General features: G+C 35.0%; 2 protein-coding genes across 2 annotated transcripts; both read right to left on the reverse strand.

The window, feature by feature from the left end:
* Positions 1–761: 761 nt before the first annotated feature.
* Positions 762–17,084, reverse strand: SEC24B (SEC24 homolog B, COPII coat complex component). Its single transcript, XM_014955597.1, has 13 exons — positions 16,935–17,084; positions 16,518–16,573; positions 15,989–16,195; positions 15,227–15,350; positions 14,422–14,580; positions 13,802–13,975; positions 12,997–13,107; positions 11,752–11,927; positions 8,712–8,849; positions 6,336–6,440; positions 5,130–5,222; positions 4,148–4,251; positions 762–3,023 (listed from the first exon to the last, which is right to left on the reverse strand). The coding sequence occupies exons 1-13, from the start codon at positions 16,957–16,959 to the stop codon at positions 2,909–2,911; spliced, it is 1,587 nt and encodes a 528-aa protein (XP_014811083.1). The 5' UTR covers positions 16,960–17,084; the 3' UTR covers positions 762–2,908.
* Positions 17,085–17,727: 643 nt separating this feature from the next.
* On the reverse strand, positions 17,728–19,169 carry LOC106895913 (protein transport protein Sec24B-like). The gene is made up of 4 exons (XM_014955585.1): positions 19,007–19,169; positions 18,590–18,645; positions 18,061–18,267; positions 17,728–17,739 (listed from the first exon to the last, which is right to left on the reverse strand). Exons 1-4 carry the CDS (start codon positions 19,029–19,031, stop codon positions 17,728–17,730), a joined length of 300 nt encoding a protein of 99 aa, XP_014811071.1. The 5' UTR covers positions 19,032–19,169.
* Between the last annotated feature and the right edge of the window lie 989 nt (positions 19,170–20,158).

The following is a 20,158-nucleotide window of genomic DNA, read 5'->3' on the forward strand; positions in this document are numbered from 1 at the left end:
CCTGCTCATCTTTTCTCCACTGCCATGAAGCTCTACATCAAGATTAATGAATAGGCTTATTTGTAATAAGCTTAAGAACATAATACAGAATCAAGCTTAGTAGTAATTCTCTGGGAGCTGCATCACGTGTCCTACCATTCTAAGAGCTTCCCAGACTCTCCTTTCTCCAATAGGAGCTCCTATATGACTTAATTGGTAAAAGAGGTACAAGATGTTGCTTTTAGTACTAAGATATGAAAAGGAAGACCTCCTGTCAGTATGTAAAACACCAAGAATTTGAACTGATCCCCCAAAGACTTGCTTAGGTAGGGCTGGGAAATATTTTCCCCAGCAAAACTTACATTTCTCATTAAGTAGGCATGATTTATATTATGCAGTGTTGAAGGTGTCTTGGCAAGAGTTTAGTCCCTCTAATGGCTGGAGATCCTCTTGGGGCAGATAGGAAAGCACGCCCCTTATCTCTCCTCCAAAATACTCCTCAGTAGGCAAAATGCTTGTAGAGCTTCACGGTGCATCCCTTGGGAGGGATTAATCTTCTGGTGTGTATCTTCTGGTGGTTTAGCAGTGTGATCCAAACCATTTTATGTAAAACTGCCTTTTGGATACTTTTGCCATGCCTGCAGAAACTCCAGTGTTCAAAACACTACACCCTGAAAAGTTTCAAATTCAAGATACTTCCATGAAACTTAAAAATTTAAACTAAAGATCAGTCAGAACGGAGATGTGCTCTACAATTAGTAAAAAAATAACTAGATCCTCTGTGCCGTGTAATAACTTTACTGAACAAATAAGCTCTCAAGATGTACTTTTCATCATTTTTATATACAAAAACCATAGAAGAATAAAGCTTTAAGTAATGGTTTTACAGAATATGTTGCAATTAATCATGGCATAGTATATTCCCAGTTATTCGATACCAAGCTCACAATTCAAGAAGCATCTATCATGGGGCGTTTAAAATTGTAACATGCTCTTCTCATCTTTGCAATTACAAATGATGATTAAGATACCCCAACTCTTCACCAGCACTTAGCTTTCACCCAAAGCAAATTAATCTACAGACAAGTACTGAAATCCTGGGAGGTCTGATTTAGGGACAACATTCAGCATCGCCTCAGACATTTATTACATGATAAATTAATTTACTAAAACAGAAAGCTTCTCTTGAGTAATCTTTGGGTAACTTAAACACATTTAGTTAAGGACAACACACAAATTTAATTTATAAGGTATCTTCTCCAAACAATGAGTTTGTGCTAACATGCAGAATAACATCACTTGCAGAACTTAATTAGTGCAGCTTTTAAAGCATTTGCCATCCACATCTAGTACTTTTTTTTCTTGACTATTTGATTCAGGGGATATGGCAGTTAAAACACAATGTTAGCATTTTCAAGGCTACTTTGAAAGAAAATGCAATCATACTAATCATCATTTAGTTTTTGTACTTAATTATTTCACTGTAGTCACATTTCATTAAACCAAACATAAAGAAAGTTCAGAAAGCAAGTATGAGTGATTGTGCTTTATGAATTATTTCTCATGTGCCTCTAAAATAACCAAACCAAAACCATCCCAACCTCACAACCAAATTTAAAAATCTAGGGTAAATCTATCCAAAAGCCCAAAGCATTGATTTACCAAAACGTTAGCACAAACAAGATTTCAGAAAGATGCAAGTGTGATCACATTGTGAATTTTGACATTTTAAAGCCTTGACTTTCATTGATGTAAGGTAGTTAATTTTTATACCCCTGCCTTTTTTTTTTATATATCTCCTCCTTTTGAACACAGCAGAAATCAAATCATGAACTGTGAGTAAATGATTACCCATGCTTACTCTAAATGGCAGATAACACAAGTTACAGAAACCTGGACCAAGACTACAGTAGTTTACAAAACATAAAACAAGGTTAACAGATATGCCTTCTTTAGGATAATACATACGAAGGGTTTTAGGAACTATATAGCAATAGCTCATTTCAGACTACGCAGTGTTTTCTCCTCCCTTCCAGAGGCCTGTGAAATAAAATGGTAAACATGTTCTCTTCAATAGTCAGTTCAGTAGGAGTTTAGTTGCAAAAAGATTATAGTTGCATAAATATAAAAACACATGATAAAGCAAAATATTTTAATTAGTAAGCCAATTATAAATAAATTCACCTAAAATTAACAGAAGAAGCAGCTACGTTCTTTCTACATGGATACTTTTTTAGCATGTTTTAATAGTCAACTTCATTGTCTAGCCTGGGACAAAACAATTCATCATTGAGCACTCAACAATTCTGCACACTGAGCTAAGTCTTTTTTTTAGTTACATTTTTTACATTTTCTTTACAAATGTAATACCTTATGTACATTATATATTTTATTTCTACAATTGATGTACTTTACTGAAACTCTACAACTTTCACAGGGAATTCGCTAAAGTCTTTAGTAAATATGAATCATTCCTTTTAAAAAGAAATTCATATAAACAACCAACATACAGCACTGCCCTTTGACATGTCTGTTAAGAATTTGGATCTGGAAGGGCTACTATAATAAATGTAAAAAAAAGGCTTTATCTAATTGTACATTTTGTTAAGAAATGTCATCCCACATAGCTACGTAAATTGACCGGCTTGCAATAAACAGAGCACCATACGCCGCACAACTGGAAACGTCTATAAACCAATTTGAAGTTTACTAGTGAAACAGCTTCATCAACTCCTAGCACTTTTAGACTGAAGTAAATCTGCAAAATTCTTTTGGAAACATATACTTCTTGAGCTGTAAAGCTTCCAAGACAGTGCCGGTCACTGTATGTTGTGAAGAACGAGTATCCACTTTTGGAACTTCCCATATGCTTCTCCTGGGCCGTGCTTCCATCTGAAGTCAGATTTTTTTCTTCTGTTTAATTCCTTGTTCACTTACAAATCTGCTGTTGAATATTAAGTAAGAATTCATAATATGAGAAAGCTGCTTCTGTCCGATCCTCAATTAAATGCTGAAAAAAATCTGTTTTGGCAGGGTTCTCATCTCTGAAAGAAGAGGGGAAGATACGTTAGTCCAAACATTGAGCAAAAAATTCACTGTAAATTCAAGCAGAGGCAGAAGTTCTAATGAATTGCTTACTGTCCTTTTGAGGCTAAATACAGTCCAAAGATAATACAATTGCAAATAATACAAAGTTTAGTAAAAAAACCCAACAGTTGAAGAGCTTCAGTCCTACATTTAAATATTAGAGTAAGAAACTCATCATACTCTTTAAAAAAATGTGATCTCCATCAGGCTCAGTAACTTGAGTACTCTAGAGAAGACAAATGTAAACTCAAGTATAAGCATTTTATATTTGAGTAAGAAACTCATCATACTCTATAAAAAATGTGATCTCCATCAGGCTCAGTAACTTGAGTACTCTAGAGAAGACAAATGTAAACTCAAGTATAAGCATTTTATAGAATTTAAACTTCTTTAAGCAGGTCATGGTTTGAGAAGGCTTCAGAACTTGCCTCATATGTCATAAATCAACTGTGGTCCTTATGGAGCTCAGTAACAAATACATAAATTTATTAAGTCATCTATAGATTTTTAACCTTGTAAGCATTTTATAGAATTTAAACTTATTTAAGCAGGTCATGGCTTGAGAAGGCTTCAGAACTTGCCTCGTGTCATAAATCAACTGTGGTCCTTATGGAGCTCAGTAACAAATACATAAATTTATTAAGTCATCTATAGATTTTTAACCTTGTTTGTTTTTTTTTTTATATGTAGGTATTGACATTATAAAAGTTATAGCAGAAATTAACCTGGTTAAGCCCCCTGATCATTAGGATATACACTGCTTTAGTACATTCTTAACAATATAAAAACAAGCAACTAATTCCTACCAATAAAACTATTAGTAACTGAATTTGTACTAGTTTCAAAGATGACCTCTGCTGCTAAGGGATGTTAGATAAGAGCACAACAGCAACTGAAAAGAGGATGATAATCAGTTTCTTCTGGGTTAGATATTCCCACTTTTCATCAGTGTCAGTCAGAAACTGTAACTACAAGATGCCAATAATTACTCATTATCTAACCATATTCCCACTTTTCATCAATGTCAGTCAGAAACTAACAAGATGCCAATAATTACTCATTATCTAAGAGAAACACTTACTTTATTACTTGAAGAACAGGACTTAAAGGTCTGCTGTCGCGAAGCCAAGATATAAAAGATCGTGTCCGTTCTGAAGAAAGTGCATCTCCCTCAGGAAGCTGTGTCTGGTTGAAGGGAATTGAAAGCAGTTGTCATCTTTTACTATCAAAACTATTTTGAAAAATAGGTCCTGATAAATGTAACAGGACCCAAGCCACAATTTGTACCAAGAAATTACCAACCACCGATTACATATACATTTTTTCTTCAGCTTAAAATACAAAAATTCAGTAATATCTGTTCTGTAGGAAGCAGTACATCTTTGACAACTGCCTTCTAAGTGCAGAGAATTTTAGGAAATGAGCTCATTTAAAAAGTCATCTTTTCAAAATGCTGCTTTCGCAGTTTTCTTGCCTTTATCTTCCCCTGTCAGTCAAAATCCTACAGGTTGCATTTTGCATCACTAAAAAGATGAACAAAACATGAAGAAGTGAAATCTGAACTGTAAGCAAATTTCAACAATGATTATACCGTTTGGTTTGGGAATGAGCTGAAAAAAAACAATTAAAAAAACTTGAGTCATTCAAGGAGCTACACATGCCAATTCCTAGGCCAATATAACCATTTAAGACAATTGATATGACATAAAAGAATTGATTACAGATTTAAAAGTAGTGGCATTGCTGCCTTCACAATACATGAATGGAAGACATAATTTAAAAGCAAAGATAACTTTTGTTTATGTTAACTTTTTTCCAGTGGTTATATAGCATTAATTATAATGAAAATCAGAGGAAAAAAACCCAAACAATCATCCTTCCTTTATCCAAGTTCTTCCTGAAAACTCTCTCAACTAATACTTATCACCACCTGATCAGAGAGGACAGTTGTAATTTGCCAATACAAGCAAAATACAAAACTCTGAACAAGCAGAGATTAAAAAGAGATTAAACATAGATTCCGAATGTAAGCCATATACAGGCCAGCTCATTAAAGCACCTACCATTCTCTGTGGTACTGATGCATAGTTTGGGTATCCAAGAACATCTTTTATGAAGTTGTTATCACAGTTTTTTCCAATCCAAATGTAAAAAATCTGTAAGAGTTCAGAATCAGTTTTAATAAAGGCCTAGCATACATTTTAGAGACAAGTGGTGATGTAAGTGGAATAATACTAGAATAATACCTTTCATGCAAATGCATCACTTGAAAGCTCCAGCTGCAATTCATGTATACATCTCTACATTCATTATTTGTACGTTTGTTTATTAATACATTGGTAGCATTTGAAAAAAAAAAAATCATTAAATGCCAAAAAAGGTATAGGTAGAATGCAAATACTGAAAGAATGAGGTTGCAGGACACATCTGTATTGGAACAGTTAACGCACTAACTTCCCATGTCAGCTCCTAAAATGAAGGATCTAACATTTTATGAAGTCACACCCTAATGTATCAGTTACTGCACCGTGACTTCCCAATCTAAACAAGTCATAAAAGCATCAATTATGAAAAGACGTCATAGTAATTATTTCAGACATCTGGAGACAGAAGCTGGTTTGACATTCACACTCAGCCCCTGAAGTCATACCAGGTTTTAAAGCACTTTCTGGACTGCCATTAGAGTATCATGATGCTTTATCACCTTATTCACGTAGCATGATGCTCTATCCATTTAAATGTGTTTTAATATATTTCTATGGATACCTTAAATTGTATCTACAGATTTTGTTCACTCCTCATAATTCTCTCACTCTTTGAACTCTAAGGTCACAAAGCCACAAATCATAAAATCAGTTATATTTGTGCACAACTGAGAAGGTTCCTGCATCAGTGAGAAGTACTTTGTTAGAAAGACTGTAGCACATACAATTTAATAACCATTAGGAGAAGTTTTGGAAAGCAGAAATGCATTGTTTCCAGAAAAAAAACCCAAAGAAACCAAAAACAATTTAATGTGAACTCTTGATATATTCTGATCAGCCTAGCATGGAAAAAATTAACCTCTGAAGCCTTAAAATGCAACCTCAAAGATACTCCTCTGATCAAAATATGAAAGTCTTTTACTGGAACACAGATTACTGCCAGGTTACCTGAAATGCTGATTCACTACACTGTAATTGTTGAGAATTGACTGCTTTTGATAATTCAGCATGCCTTTTTTTTAAAAAAAAAAAAAAAAAAGGGATTGTGTGAAACTGGAAACTTACTGAACCACAATCCATAAGAAAAGCTCCTTCTCTTGTCAACTTCTCTGCAGACAACTTCTGAAGAGGTGGCTGAGGAACAACTCTGTCATTCACATGTATAGTGCTCTGTAACAAAAAACAATACTCAATACCAGTAGAATAGAAATAAATCCTATTTTTTATCTTAACCAGGTAAAATAAAACAGGAAAAAACACTGCTGATCTCTAGCAACATTTTGAGGATTCTCGTGTAACAAAATGCCATGTTAAACTCTAAAATGATTACATATATCAAACAACTCTAGAATGTTAAACTAAAGGTTACTTTATTACCTAAAAAAGAATGCCAGTTCATTTCAGTTATGCACGTAACGTTTCTCATGCTATAGATGCGAGGATTTCAAAAGAATTCTAGTGTTTACACTTAGATTTTCTACAAACAACCTCCACAGATTATTTTTTTTCAATGCATTCAACTTCACTAGAAATGTTGCAAGAGGAGAAAACCATCCAATTATTCTATTTCTGCATTCAAGTAACAAAGGTCCTTGATTTAACATCCTGCCTGAAGCTATACATGGCTTTGTCCAGAGCACTATGACTGATCTGATGAAAAATATCTGGCTGTAGCAATAACATTGATAAAAATATCCCCCGTCCCTGCCCAGCAGTAAAAAAATACCCAAACCAACAATAAAAAACTTCAAACCCCCAGTATTTTCAGATTAAGGTTGCTCCCCCTCCAATACAAAAATAGGCTGAGTATCTATTGAGAATCTGTGGAGCATTCTGCAATAAGTGTTGGGAAAAAACAGCCTAGAGACTAAGCACATCTCCACATGGTAAATGATTATTTAAAAAATAATCACTATTTAAAAAAATCCATATTACAGTGCAATAGATTAGAAGCTTTGGGGCATTTATACATAATGATGAAAACCAAGCTACTGAATTCCACTTGGGAAAGTTCCAGGCTTTACTCAATGCCCTCAAGACTTAAGTGTTAAGAGAAAAGAAAACCAGCAAAACCATTTAAAAAAATCCCTGCAATACATATATATCTCATTGAATTTTAGGAACAGCCTCTGTCACAAATACTTCTAAGAGAAAAGAAAACCAGCAAAATCCCTGCAATATATATATATATATATATCATTGAATTTTAGGAACAGCCTCTGTCACAAATACTTTAAACTGAAGTAGTACTAAAGAGCAGATTAGCACTCTGTTATACGATTTAAAATGTGGTTTGTCAATTAAGTTGAATAGGTCCAATAATCCCTACTTTCTGTATTATTCTAATAGAAATAACTGAAATCCTTTGCTAATAAAACCCATCTCCCAGAGACGCTGCTGGCTCTTTACTGCACTTGCAGAGAGAATGTAGCCTTTCAGCATAAATTCCACAAAAAACAAAGTTAGCTGAAGAAGCTGGCTTCTTAAACACTGGAGGGGGCTAGAATCCTCCACTAAATCTACTTCATCTATCACCAAAAAAAAAGTTAGCTGAAGAAGCCAGCTTCTTAAACACTGGAGGGGACTGGGGGGAGAGCACAAAAACTAATCCATTCCACTGAAGACCACTGAGTTTAGACACGAGTATGTGAGTTTATGAAATACCTTAAAAGAAAGTTTGAGACTATAAATAGCTCACAGGTTGTGCGGAACAATGCCAACTGTCAGAGAAACTACTCCAGTTACCATTTACTCTTGTATGACACTTAAAACCAAACTCCTACATATACTTTTGCAAAGCTAGTGACTAACAAGCTCGTGAAAACTTAAAAAAAACAACTAATTTTTGCAATTGCAACTAACTTTGACCTCAAAATCCTGTCTTACTTCTTACTGATAAAAAATGTATCTATTTTCTAGGCTATCTCTGTAAAAGGCAAACTAATAAAATCTGGTTACATCCATGAAGTACCTCCTTGGGCTGATCGTGACCATCTAGAAATACAATTGTTTCATCCACAGCTGTCTGAGGCACCCCTAGAAGTCTGTTATTGCAGGCATCTTTATCTGGTTTCAGCATATAAAACCTAGAATCCTCCACTAAATCTACTTCATCTATTCCCCCCCAACAGATCTAAAACACAAAACCACACTGGAAGATGTTTCCAATGCATACAATCTTCTCTGCTTTCTTTGTGTATTAGAAAAACATGGGATTATTGTGGTCAATGAAACAAGGTGAAGTAAAAACACAGTTCTGCTCATAACACACTACTGTACTTCCAATTCAAAACCTGAAATGTTTCTCTTAATTTTTTATAACCTATTGAAAAAATGAGTTTACATTACAGTAACAGCTTTAATTAAATTATTGCAGCACAACGTCAGGTTTAACAGACCATTAAACCCAGAAGATGTTATAAACCAGGCTTTTTACATTACCTCATCAATCAGCTTGTCTATTCTGTACAAGTTGGGATGAATCATTTTCATCAAATGAACCAGAGGCTGGCTCTTCATCTGGCACATCGCATACACGCGGTCGTCCAAGCGTGTGCTCATGCCTGTTCTAAATGCTTTCTGTAAGAGAACAGTGTTGGTACTCAAATCAATCCTGTATTTTATGTCAATCTAAACAGTGTATTTCAGATGTTTTGAAAGTGTCAAGCAAAGATGGTAAAGGTTTTGTAAAGAAATGCATCTTATCGAGACGCATTAGAATCTCAAACACAACTTGAATACAATACCTTTAAAAATTAATCCATTCTCCCTCTTAATTGGTGAAGGAGAATAAAAAAAAATTTCCCCAACTGTGTAAATTTGCATGTGATTGGGTCAGCATTTCCCATTTTTGTTCTTGACAAATGGTGTTGTCATGTGAAACTCACCAATGAAAGTTATTACAGGAAGATACGAGCCTAGAAGAGTTCAAAATAGATACTTTCCTGGATAAATTGAACCCCATTTTTATATTAGTAAGAATTAAATGTTAAGGCAAAGCTTTAAAGGGAGATACACTTTCATGTTTTACAGCAGAAATGAGGCTCTCATAGGATAAAATTATTTTGGTAATCTTTTCTACTGGATTTTTCAGATGTCCTTTAGAAGTGATCAGTGAACGATCACTGTTAGAAGCAACACAATGGAGGAAGCACCATATTGTGATCCAATGGAGAACATTCCCACAACAGAGCTAAGGACATCAGTCCTCTTCTCCTTGGCTACCACAAAAGTTTTGGTTTCTCTATATCCCAGTCTTTTTTACTATTAGCAAGGATAATAAAAACCCCAAATGTAAACAACTTATTTTCTCAGCCACTCTTCTACATTTTACATGGATCCTCTTGGTAATAAACGGTCTGGGTTTTATCCACCATTAACTGTATTACTTAAGTACCAAATAAGTCCTAATCAGTGTATTAGAGACTAAAGTAATCACTAAGTCAAAGAAAATAAGCTATTATTATGATTGAATTTCTTATCAAACTTGCATAAAAGGTTTATTCACAGTAAAAATACACAGAACTGTCAGACATGAAAGCCTTCGAGCTATGAGATTTATGAATAACAAAACCCTGCAGTAACTTCTCTTAAGTATGATGTTTTGCAATACAAAAATACTAAAAAAAAAATAAAAATCAAAATGTAGTAACTACTTCTATGATTATTTTTGGTAGTCTTTTCTACTGGATTTTTCAGATCTCTTTGGAAGTGATCAGTGAACGATCACTGTTAGAAGCAACACAATAGAGTAAGCACCATATTCTGATCCAATGGAGAATATTCCCACAACAGAGCTAAGGACATCAGTCCTCTTCTCCTTGGCTACCACAGAAGTTTTGGTTTCTCTATATCCCAGGCTTTTTTACTATTAGCAAGGATAATAAAAACCCCAAATGTGAACAACTTATTTTCTCAGCCACTCTTCCACCTTTTACATGGATCCTCTTGGTAATAAACAGTCTAGTTTTTATCCACCATTAACCGTATTACTTAAATACCAATAAGTCCTAATCAGTGTATTAGAGACTAAAGTAATCACTAAGCCAAAGAAAATAAGCTATTATTATGATTGAATTTCTTACCAAGCTTGCATAAAAGGTTTATTCACAATAAAAATACAAAGAACTGTCAGACATGAAAGTCTTCGAGCTATGAGATTTATGAATAACAAAACCCTGCAGTAACTTCTCTTAAGTATGATGTTTTGCAATACAAAAATACTAAAAAAAAAATAAAAATCAAAATGTAGTAACTACTTCTATATGGACTTTAAACTATATCACTTCAGTTTCTGTAACAGGTTTAATTGTATTTCCAGGGAAACTTTAAGAACAAAGAATATGCATTGAAAAATATTGTTGTCTTCATAAAATGAAATTGAAGAAGTATTAATCAGCGGTGTCCAACAATATGGGCAACACCAATTAGCTCCTGAAAATCTGGGAAATGCTAACTGTTAGAATATATATATTTTTATTTTCATTGTAAAAACAAGACAAAATATAAAAATTTGAAATCAAGTAAACGATAAACTGTTCAGGCACTAATAATTTAAAGTAATCCAACATAGAATCATAGAATCATAGAATGGTTAGGGTTGGAAGGGACCTCAAAGATCATTGAGTTCCAACCACCCTGCTATGAGCAGGGACACCTCCCACTAGAGCAGGTTGCTCAAAGCCCCATCCAGCCTGGCCTTGAACACCAAGCTTGCATAAAAGGTTTATTCACAATAAAAATACAAAGAACTGTCAGACATGAAAGTCTTCGAGCTATGAGATTTATGAATAACAAAACCCTGCAGTAAGTTCTCTTTTTAAGTACAATGTTTTGCAATACAAAATTAATCCACTAGATTATACACACCTGTTTGAGAAGGGCCAAGATGTACAGTGGAAAGAGCTTGAGGGAATTTGGTGCTATCAGCATGGACTGCTGCAGATTTGAGGCAGTTGACATGTACGCTGCCAAGGAGTCTACCACGGCATTAACTAAGGCATCTCTTGCATCCGAAAGACTAGATGACACTGAGCGATCCACAGCTGTTGGGTTAGAAGGACACAAGAGCTGAAAATCTGGGAAATGCTGTTAGAATATATATATTTTTATTTTCATTGTAAAAACAAGACAAAATATCAAAATTTGAAATCAAGTAAACGATAAACTGTTCAGGCACTAATAATTTAAAATAATCCAACATAGAATGGTTACGGTTGGAAGGGACCTCAAAAATCATCGAGTTCCAACCCCCCTGCCATGGGCAGGGACACCTCCCACTAGAGCAGGTTTCTCAAGACCCCATCCAGCCTGGCCTTGAACCCCTCCAGGGAGAAAATTCCAGGGATAACATAGTTATCTTTAACGGGATAAGCCAATTTTCATATGGAAATTGTAGACATTGCTTGACCTAGAGCTGAAGAATCCCTCAAATGGAACAATGAATTAATTGTCAAACGTTAATCCACTAGATTATACAGACCTGTTTGAGAAGGGCCAGGATATACAGTGGAAACAGCTTGAGGGAATTTGGTGCTATCAGCATGGACTGCTGCAGATTTGAGGCAGTTGACATGTACGCTGCCAAGGAGTCTACCACGGCATTAACTAAGGCATCTCTTGCATCCGAAAGACTAGATGACACTGAGCGATCCACAGCTGTTGGGTTAGAAGGACACAAGAAGTTATTAGAGTTGGCCTCATTCATTCCCTTGAATTTTGAAAAATATCAGTTGTGTTTTGGAGTGGTATTTTAAGATTTAAAAAAAAAACCAACAAACCAACCACCACAAAACATACCTGTGGTCTTAACTGTTTTTCAGAGTAACTAAGACTATTGTCCATACAGAAACTGACTAACTCACTTTCATAAGGCTCAAAAAATACAATTTTTTCTTTATTTATTATTTTTCTCCTACTCTTGGAGAATTTAAAAAATTGTTTCAAGCTGTGGTGTAGAGTCGAGACTAAATATAAATCCTGTTTTCAACCCTTATACAAATAACTTTTTGTTATTTGTATAACTAGTTTCAGCTATTGCTGAAACTCTCTGCTCTCCTACCTCCAAGATAAGATTTGCAGCAATTATTTTTGATTTTTTTTTCCCCACAAGAAATTTCTTCCATTATTTCAGTGCCATAATTATGATTAGTGTAATTATAGTTAGCGTTCCTCTGCTGAGAAAGGGCTGCAAATCCTTTGGTTGGAGGAAGCCACCTGCTGGACTGAATGTGCATTTTAGAGGAGGTCCAGAAATACTGTTTTTTTTTCTTCCAATTTATTTGACTATAAACATACAAGATAGCATATACTAAAAAGCTGCACAGAGCCATACGTGTTCACAGTAGCAGGGATCAGAATGATACAGCTATTCATGATCCACATGTAGGGGATAATTAAGAATCCTCAGACCAGCAATGACAGAATAGAAGCATAGGAAACTTAATACATATCCTGGACATACTGGTCAGAAATTCCCTTTCAGTCTTCAGCAACTCACTAAACTGAATCACTGTTTGATAAGTAATCCTAGAATGCTCAAGTTTGAGATAACAACCACAAAGAAGATCATATAAAAAATAAGTTCTGATCCAAGTGTGTTGTGATTCTTTACCCTTTAATAAACTCTAGAGAACAATGTAAGAAGGCTCTCCTTTTAAAAGGCTAAAGTCAACTAAGCATTTAGACTAAAGAATATCTCATTTGAATCTTCCTGGTCTGTACTCACCCATGTTTGCTAAGAGGCATACGACAGCTTGTACATCTGCTCCTGCATACACATCAGCCAGGGAACTCACTACAGGCAAGCAGAGCGTGTGCACTCGAATTCGACGCTCACCTAACAAAAATAAGTAGAAATCATTACACAATAGCTCCTGGTAGAGGTATATAAATTCAGTCATTACAACGTATCTAAGATGCACTCATTTTGTAATGAGTTGCTGTAATGTTATCCCTCATTTCTGTCTCTTAACCTGTACAAATTCTGCAACGCTCTAACACATTCAACTCATGAATCAGCACAAGTTCATAACAAACTAGCTTATAACATCCATAGTAAGTGTCTTGATCCTACAAATGAAGTACATTGATTTGCATCCCCAAATTTTGTGGCCTTTTCCACAATAAAAAGTAGCTGCTACTCTTTATGCCCACCCAATGTATCAGCTGCTCGCTCCAATCCATCACGGGTCTGTGATTTTGGACAAAGCACACGCCAAACATGTTATTGCTTATAACAATGGTATTTACTTTGAAGTAAAGAAATCTTGCTGAATCAACTCCACATAAGATGGAAATAAATTACATTTTCCCATCAAAATAGAGTTTATAAAGATTTATGTGATTATGTGATTAACTGTCAAGCAGACTCACTAGCTTTGATAAGATCCTCTCAGGTATACAGAAAAACAAAAGGCTGTGGAACTAACTATACAAACACCATGTTAGAAAAAGAAACGTGGAACTATACAAACACCATGTTAGAAAAAGAAACAAAAAGCCCAGTGGCAAACTCATTTCAATTTATTTACCTTTGCTGGAAGTATACAAAAGAGCTGTTTGAAAACAAACCAAAGATGTGTCAGTCAGACTTTCCTCAATGGACATTTGTACTGCAAATCCAGCATCAGGATTGACATTGGCAAGGGACAATAAATCAGTAGAGCGTACAAAAAAGTTCCCATGAAAAGTGTGTATTGAAAGACCTAGAAGCAGATGCAAAAAATTCAGTGAGGTTAAAACAGCCTGAAAAACTCCTATCAATAATTAAAACCCACAGCCCTCAAGCTATGTTTAAAGAATATTAAAAATACTTATTCTAACTATCACGCAGAATCAATTATGTGAATCATTAGACATCTCAGCATGATCCTGTAGAGTTCATGTTCAAATCTGAACACTCCAAACTGAACGGTGCCCTTACACTATACATCAACTTAGTTGAGGTGTGATGGTGCCATCTTAAGTAAAAAACAAAACAAAAAAGAACAAATGGCAAAAGCTAATGTAACCTACATAAAGAAGACAACTACCTTACTCTTCAGTGAAAGAGAAATGACCTGAAATCTTATGTTGCTAAAGATTTATGTTCAAAATTCTAGTTAACATGCTTACATCAACTCATATGATTCAGTATTTAAAATGTATATACCTTTTGTACATCTAATGCGCATAACTGCTTCAAACCCAATCTTTCTTGTAAGGTATCTTTTAAGGTCTTTTTGCAACTTTTCAGCCTGAGCAGGATTATGGCTACGATGGAAAGATGGATAGTAATAGATGCATCCGGCAGAATACTTGGACATGCAAGCTGTGAAGGAGGAAAATATATGGTTAAGAGATAAAACTGTAACATGAAGTCAGGACACAAAAATTGTCTCCAACCTTCTGCAAGTCACATCTACATTCAGCTTTTTTTTTTCCTTGATATGACCCACATCTGTAAGACAAGGAAAACCAGCCCAGACTTGGGCCACTGAAGACAGGGATGAGTCATACCAAAAACCAATTATCTAATTATATGCTTACTTCAATAAGCATGCTACCTTTGGTAGCTAAGACAGGAGCATATGCAGAAATATTAAATGGTGTCGAGGTGAAATTCAGTGTGTGCACAGAGAAAAATCTTGGTTTAATACTGAAAGATGAGAACTCTCTTCTACCCCTATGATTAAACTTTAATAATTCCTTGCCACCTGGCTGTTTCCTGTTCTTGAGCAGGAGAGTACCTTCTTATTTAAAACTGTGAAGCCCCAGAGTCAATTGTTTGACACCACCAATCCAATATTCCTGTTCTTCACTTCGATCAACTTCAAAGTCAATTCCTTTGCAGCATTAGCTGCGTTTACAAAAGTTCAAAATTATTTGCATGATTTAAGAATTCCTGAAGTAGCCTGTGCCTCTGAAGACAGACAAGAGTGTGGAAACAGTGAATGCACACATTAGGTACTCCTTACCAAGAGAAGCCAGATCAGAATATTGTGAACTTAGGAGAAATAAATCCACAGCAGTCTGCTGGCCTGAGCAGTCTAGCGCCAACTTCTTATAAAAATCTGTTGCTGGACCAAGATGCTGGACCACCTTTGGTGAATAAATTATACAGGAAAGAGTTAAAACAACAATCGTGCTCTCTTAAGACTTCATGGGACAAAAGACATGCTATTCAGTAGCAAAGTATCTGAAAACAGTCTCCTTTAAGCAATAATTTACAGGCATTTCCACCTGCAGAAATTATTTTCCTCATGCTCCATATTCTTTTAGTTTGTATTTACAAGCAGTTACGATCCTACTTTCAAGGAGTTTATGTTCCCATACAAATAAACACTCGTGTAACCATGTAACACTTACTGGATGCTGTAAACTACAAGGCTATTAAAATAATAAGAAAAAGTGTATTAGGTCTACAATTTAATATATCCACAATTTGGTTCAAAACCCAGCTTTATATTAATTGAGTCAGTGACATTTGCAGCTGCTTCTGCTCACCAAGAAAAGCTCTGGACCAGAGGCCCCAAAAATAGCTTATGCAATTTGAAACAAGTAATACCACATGTAGATGTATGAAGTAGTGATCTTAAATGCACATAGAAATTGAACAATTAAAACTCAGTTAATTGTTATCGACAAAAAATAAGAGTTGATCTGCAAAAGTATACAAGTCTGAAAAACATAGCAAGTCCCTAGTCTCATGAGATGAATATTAATGGAAATTTTTGTACCTTTGTGCTTGACCTTTGATTGGGATCTTCTCGGGAGTGCAAGAGCCCTGCTCCCAAAGATGGCAACTGGGTTTGGAACACAGATATCCGCCCACCCGTCGGAGACATCAGTTTAAAGGCAGCCTGAAGAGCAGGGCCCAACGCACTGTGTGTTTCTCTCGTATTGGTGAACATATTTGGTAATGCATTCAACAGATCCTTGATCAGCTGCAGAACAGATTGAAAGGTGTTTATGAGATTTTGCAGGCCGGAGATTTTCTGCTGTTTCTAAAAAGCTGTACTGCCATAGCTGAAGCGGAACAATCAGTACCAAATATTTCAGCTTCGTTTCAAAACACTAAGGAAAACAAAGTCATCATTTAAAAAAACCTATGACGCATCAAACAAACAGCGTGTAATACTTCTATAATTAAAAAGTAACATTAGATTTGCAAATTATGAAGATAGGCTTGAATTCAAAGTTTAAAAGGAACGTCTATTTTGAGTATTTAACTTTTTGAATTTAATGATATATTTTGAGCAATCATACCTCTTTGCTTTCATGGAGATTTACAAGTAAACTATCTGGTGTAGGTAGGAAAATATCTGCAGGGAGAATGGAAAAAAAGCATTTTATTTAAAGAAAAAAATAACATTAAAATGAGAACAAAACATTTCACTGCCCACTGTTATACATGCCATGAAAGTCTACTTTTTGGAGACATATATTAGAGAGAAAAATAATACAGCCCCTACCAAGACTGTTTTATTCAAATCAAGATTAACATTTGAATGTCACTTTTTAAACACCACCTGCTCTGTAGTTAGTGTAAGATTGTTTTTAAAAGTATGTCCTCTATACATTCAATAAAATTGACATACCAAAATATTTGAGATTTTTTTTTCCCAGAAGAAATATTAGAAAGTAGCTTCTCAAAAATTTGGTTTCCATTTTCTTTTTACTTACCATCAATATCTGAGACAATCAGCATCTGAGGCTGAGATAGACCTTCTTGCAAGTTGTAAAACTGAACAGTGCTGTCAAACGTTATGAACCCTATTCTTGTTCTTGAGTCTCCAGGCAGCCTGAAGCATTAAAAAAAATAAACTAGTAAGACCTAAATTTCTCTCTCAAGACACAAACATACACACAGCTCTTGCTGATGTTAGCACATACTTAGCTCATGTATACAAGAGGTGAAGGGAGAACAAAATAAAGGCAAGATCTGAAACATGAATACAAGTAATATTTCTTCAGTGTTTCCTGAAAAGTTGGGATAATGACACAATTTACAAGACTAAGTGTTACAGATAATCACTCACTAATATATTGATGTTTTGCTTCAAGAGAGAACTTAGCAGGTTCATTTAAACATTACACTGACAAATGAAAGAAGGCAGCCTTCTCAGTTTTTAAATATAAAGTTCTGCTCCTTCCTAATTCAAAAAACCCACTCAATAACGTGGTTACAGAGAACTTGCAGCTCTAAACCAAAATCCAATGTCTCTACAATGCAACATATTTATTTCTCATGTGGACCATATTCCTATGTATGACATTACAAATACAAAAAAGAAAACCTAAAATGAAACATAAAACATCACTAAGTGCTGAAAACCCTCATGGTGAACAAAACCAATAGAGGCAAATATTGTTTTCACCATCTGGGTATATAAACTAACAGGATGTACTGGTTTTACCATAGACTTTGCATGGGATGAGTTTTCCTAAAATAATTTAGCATGCTTCTGAGAATCCGTTAAGAAAATACCTGTAAAGATTTAAACGAAGAAAGACTAAAACGATAAACGTGAGTGAAGAATTTTATTGTAGATGTTGATGACTTAATCAGAATTTAAAATAAAGTTCCCTAAGAAAAACTTGCAGAAAACAATTTTCAGGGTCAGGCCTCCATAGGATGACATGTAGATGTATGAAGTAGTGATCTTAAATGCACATAGAAATTGAACAATTAAAACTCAGTTAATTGTTATCGACAAAAAATAAGAGTTGATCTGCAAAAGTATACAAGTCTGAAAAACATAGCAAGTCCCTAGTCTCATGAGATGAATATTAATGGAAATTTTTGTACCTTTGTGCTTGACCTTTGATTGGGATCTTCTCGGGAGTGCAAGAGCCCTGCTCCCAAAGATGGCAACTGGGTTTGAAACACAGATATCCGGCCTCCCGTCGGAGACATCAGTTTAAAGGCAGCCTGAAGAGCAGGGCCCAACGCACTGTGTGTTTCTCTCGTATTGGTGAACATATTTGGTAATGCATTCAACAGATCCTTGATCAGCTGCAGAACAGATTGAAAGGTGTTTATGAGATTTTGCAGGCTGGAGATTTTCTGCTGTTTCTAAAAAGCTGTACTGCCATAGCTGAAGCGGAACAATCAGTACCAAATATTTCAGCTTCGTTTCAAAACACTAAGGAAAACAAAGTCATCATTTAAAAAAACCTATGACGCATCAAACAAACAGCGTGTAATACTTCTATAATTAAAAAGTAACATTAGATTTGCAAATTATGAAGATAGGCTTGAATTCAAAGTTTAAAAGGAACGTCTATTTTGAGTATTTAACTTTTTGAATTTAATGATATATTTTGAGCAATCATACCTCTTTGCTTTCATGGAGATTTACAAGTAAACTATCTGGTGTAGGTAGGAAAATATCTGCAGGGAGAACGGAAAAAAAGCATTTTATTTAAAGAAAAAAATAACATTAAAATGAGAACAAAACATTTCACTGCCCACTGTTATACATGCCATGAAAGTCTACTTTTTGGAGACATATATTAGAGAGAAAAATAATACAGCCCCTACCAAGACTGTTTTATTCAAATCAAGATTAACATTTGAATGTCACTTTTTAAACACCACCTGCTCTGTAGTTAGTGTAAGATTGTTTTTAAAAGTATGTCCTCTATACATTCAATAAAATTGACATACCAAAATATTTGAGATTTTTTTTTCCCAGAAGAAATATTAGAAAGTAGCTTCTCAAAAATTTGGTTTCCATTTTCTTTTTACTTACCATCAATATCTGAGACAATCAGCATCTGAGGCTGAGATAGACCTTCTTGCAAGTTGTAAAACTGAACAGTGCTGTCAAACGTTATGAACCCTATTCTTGTTCTTGAGTCTCCAGGCAGCCTGAAGCATTAAAAAAAATAAACTAGTAAGACCTAAATTTCTCTCTCAAGACACAAACATACACACAGCTCTTGCTGATGTTAGCACATACTTAGCTCATGTATACAAGAGGTGAAGGGAGAACAAAATAAAGGCAAGATCTGAAACATGAATACAAGTAATATTTCTTCAGTGTTTCCTGAAAAGTTGGGATAATGACACAATTTACAAGACTAAGTGTTACAGATAATCACTCACTAATATATTGATGTTTTGCTTCAAGAGAGAACTTAGCAGGTTCATTTAAACATTACACTGACAAATGAAAGAAGGCAGCCTTCTCAGTTTTTAAATATAAAGTTCTGCTCCTTCCTAATGCAAAAAACCCACTCAATAATGTAGTTACAGAGAACTTGCAGCTCTAAACCAAAATCCAATGTCTCTACAATGCAACATATTTATTTCTCATGTGGACCACATTCTTACGTATGACATTAAAAATACAAAAAAGGAAACCTCAAATGAAACATCAAACATCACCAAGTGCTGAAAACCCTGATGGTGAACAAAACCAAGGCAAATATTGTTTTCACCATCTGGGTATATAAACTAACAGGATGTACTGATTTTCCCATAAATTTTGCATGGGATGAGTTGTCCTAAAATAATTTAGCATGCTTCTGAGAACCTGTTAAGAAAATACCTGTAAAGATTTAAACGAAGAAAGACTAAAACGATAAATGTGAGTGAAGAATTTTATTGTAGACATTGATGACTTAATCAGAATTTAAAATAAAGTTCCCTAAGAGAAACTTGCAGAAAACAACTTTCAGAGTGAGGATGCAAATTAGTTTTCAAAACACACGAATATAGTGAAGTTTAACGTAGTGAAGTTTAACCAACGATCCAGTCCGTGCTGTCCCAATGCAAAAATGAGAAGAGAAAGAACACAGCACAGGTAGATGTAAGTAACTGTGATCTGGAAAAAAAACCACTGAACTGACAACAAAATTCCCCGAGACAGTCTCCCATCAGTGGTTACAACACTCCAGTA

This window comes from Calidris pugnax, unplaced genomic scaffold (assembly GCF_001431845.1).
Source record: "Calidris pugnax isolate Ruff unplaced genomic scaffold, ASM143184v1 scaffold271, whole genome shotgun sequence".
Classification (NCBI taxonomy): Eukaryota; Metazoa; Chordata; class Aves; order Charadriiformes; family Scolopacidae; genus Calidris; species Calidris pugnax.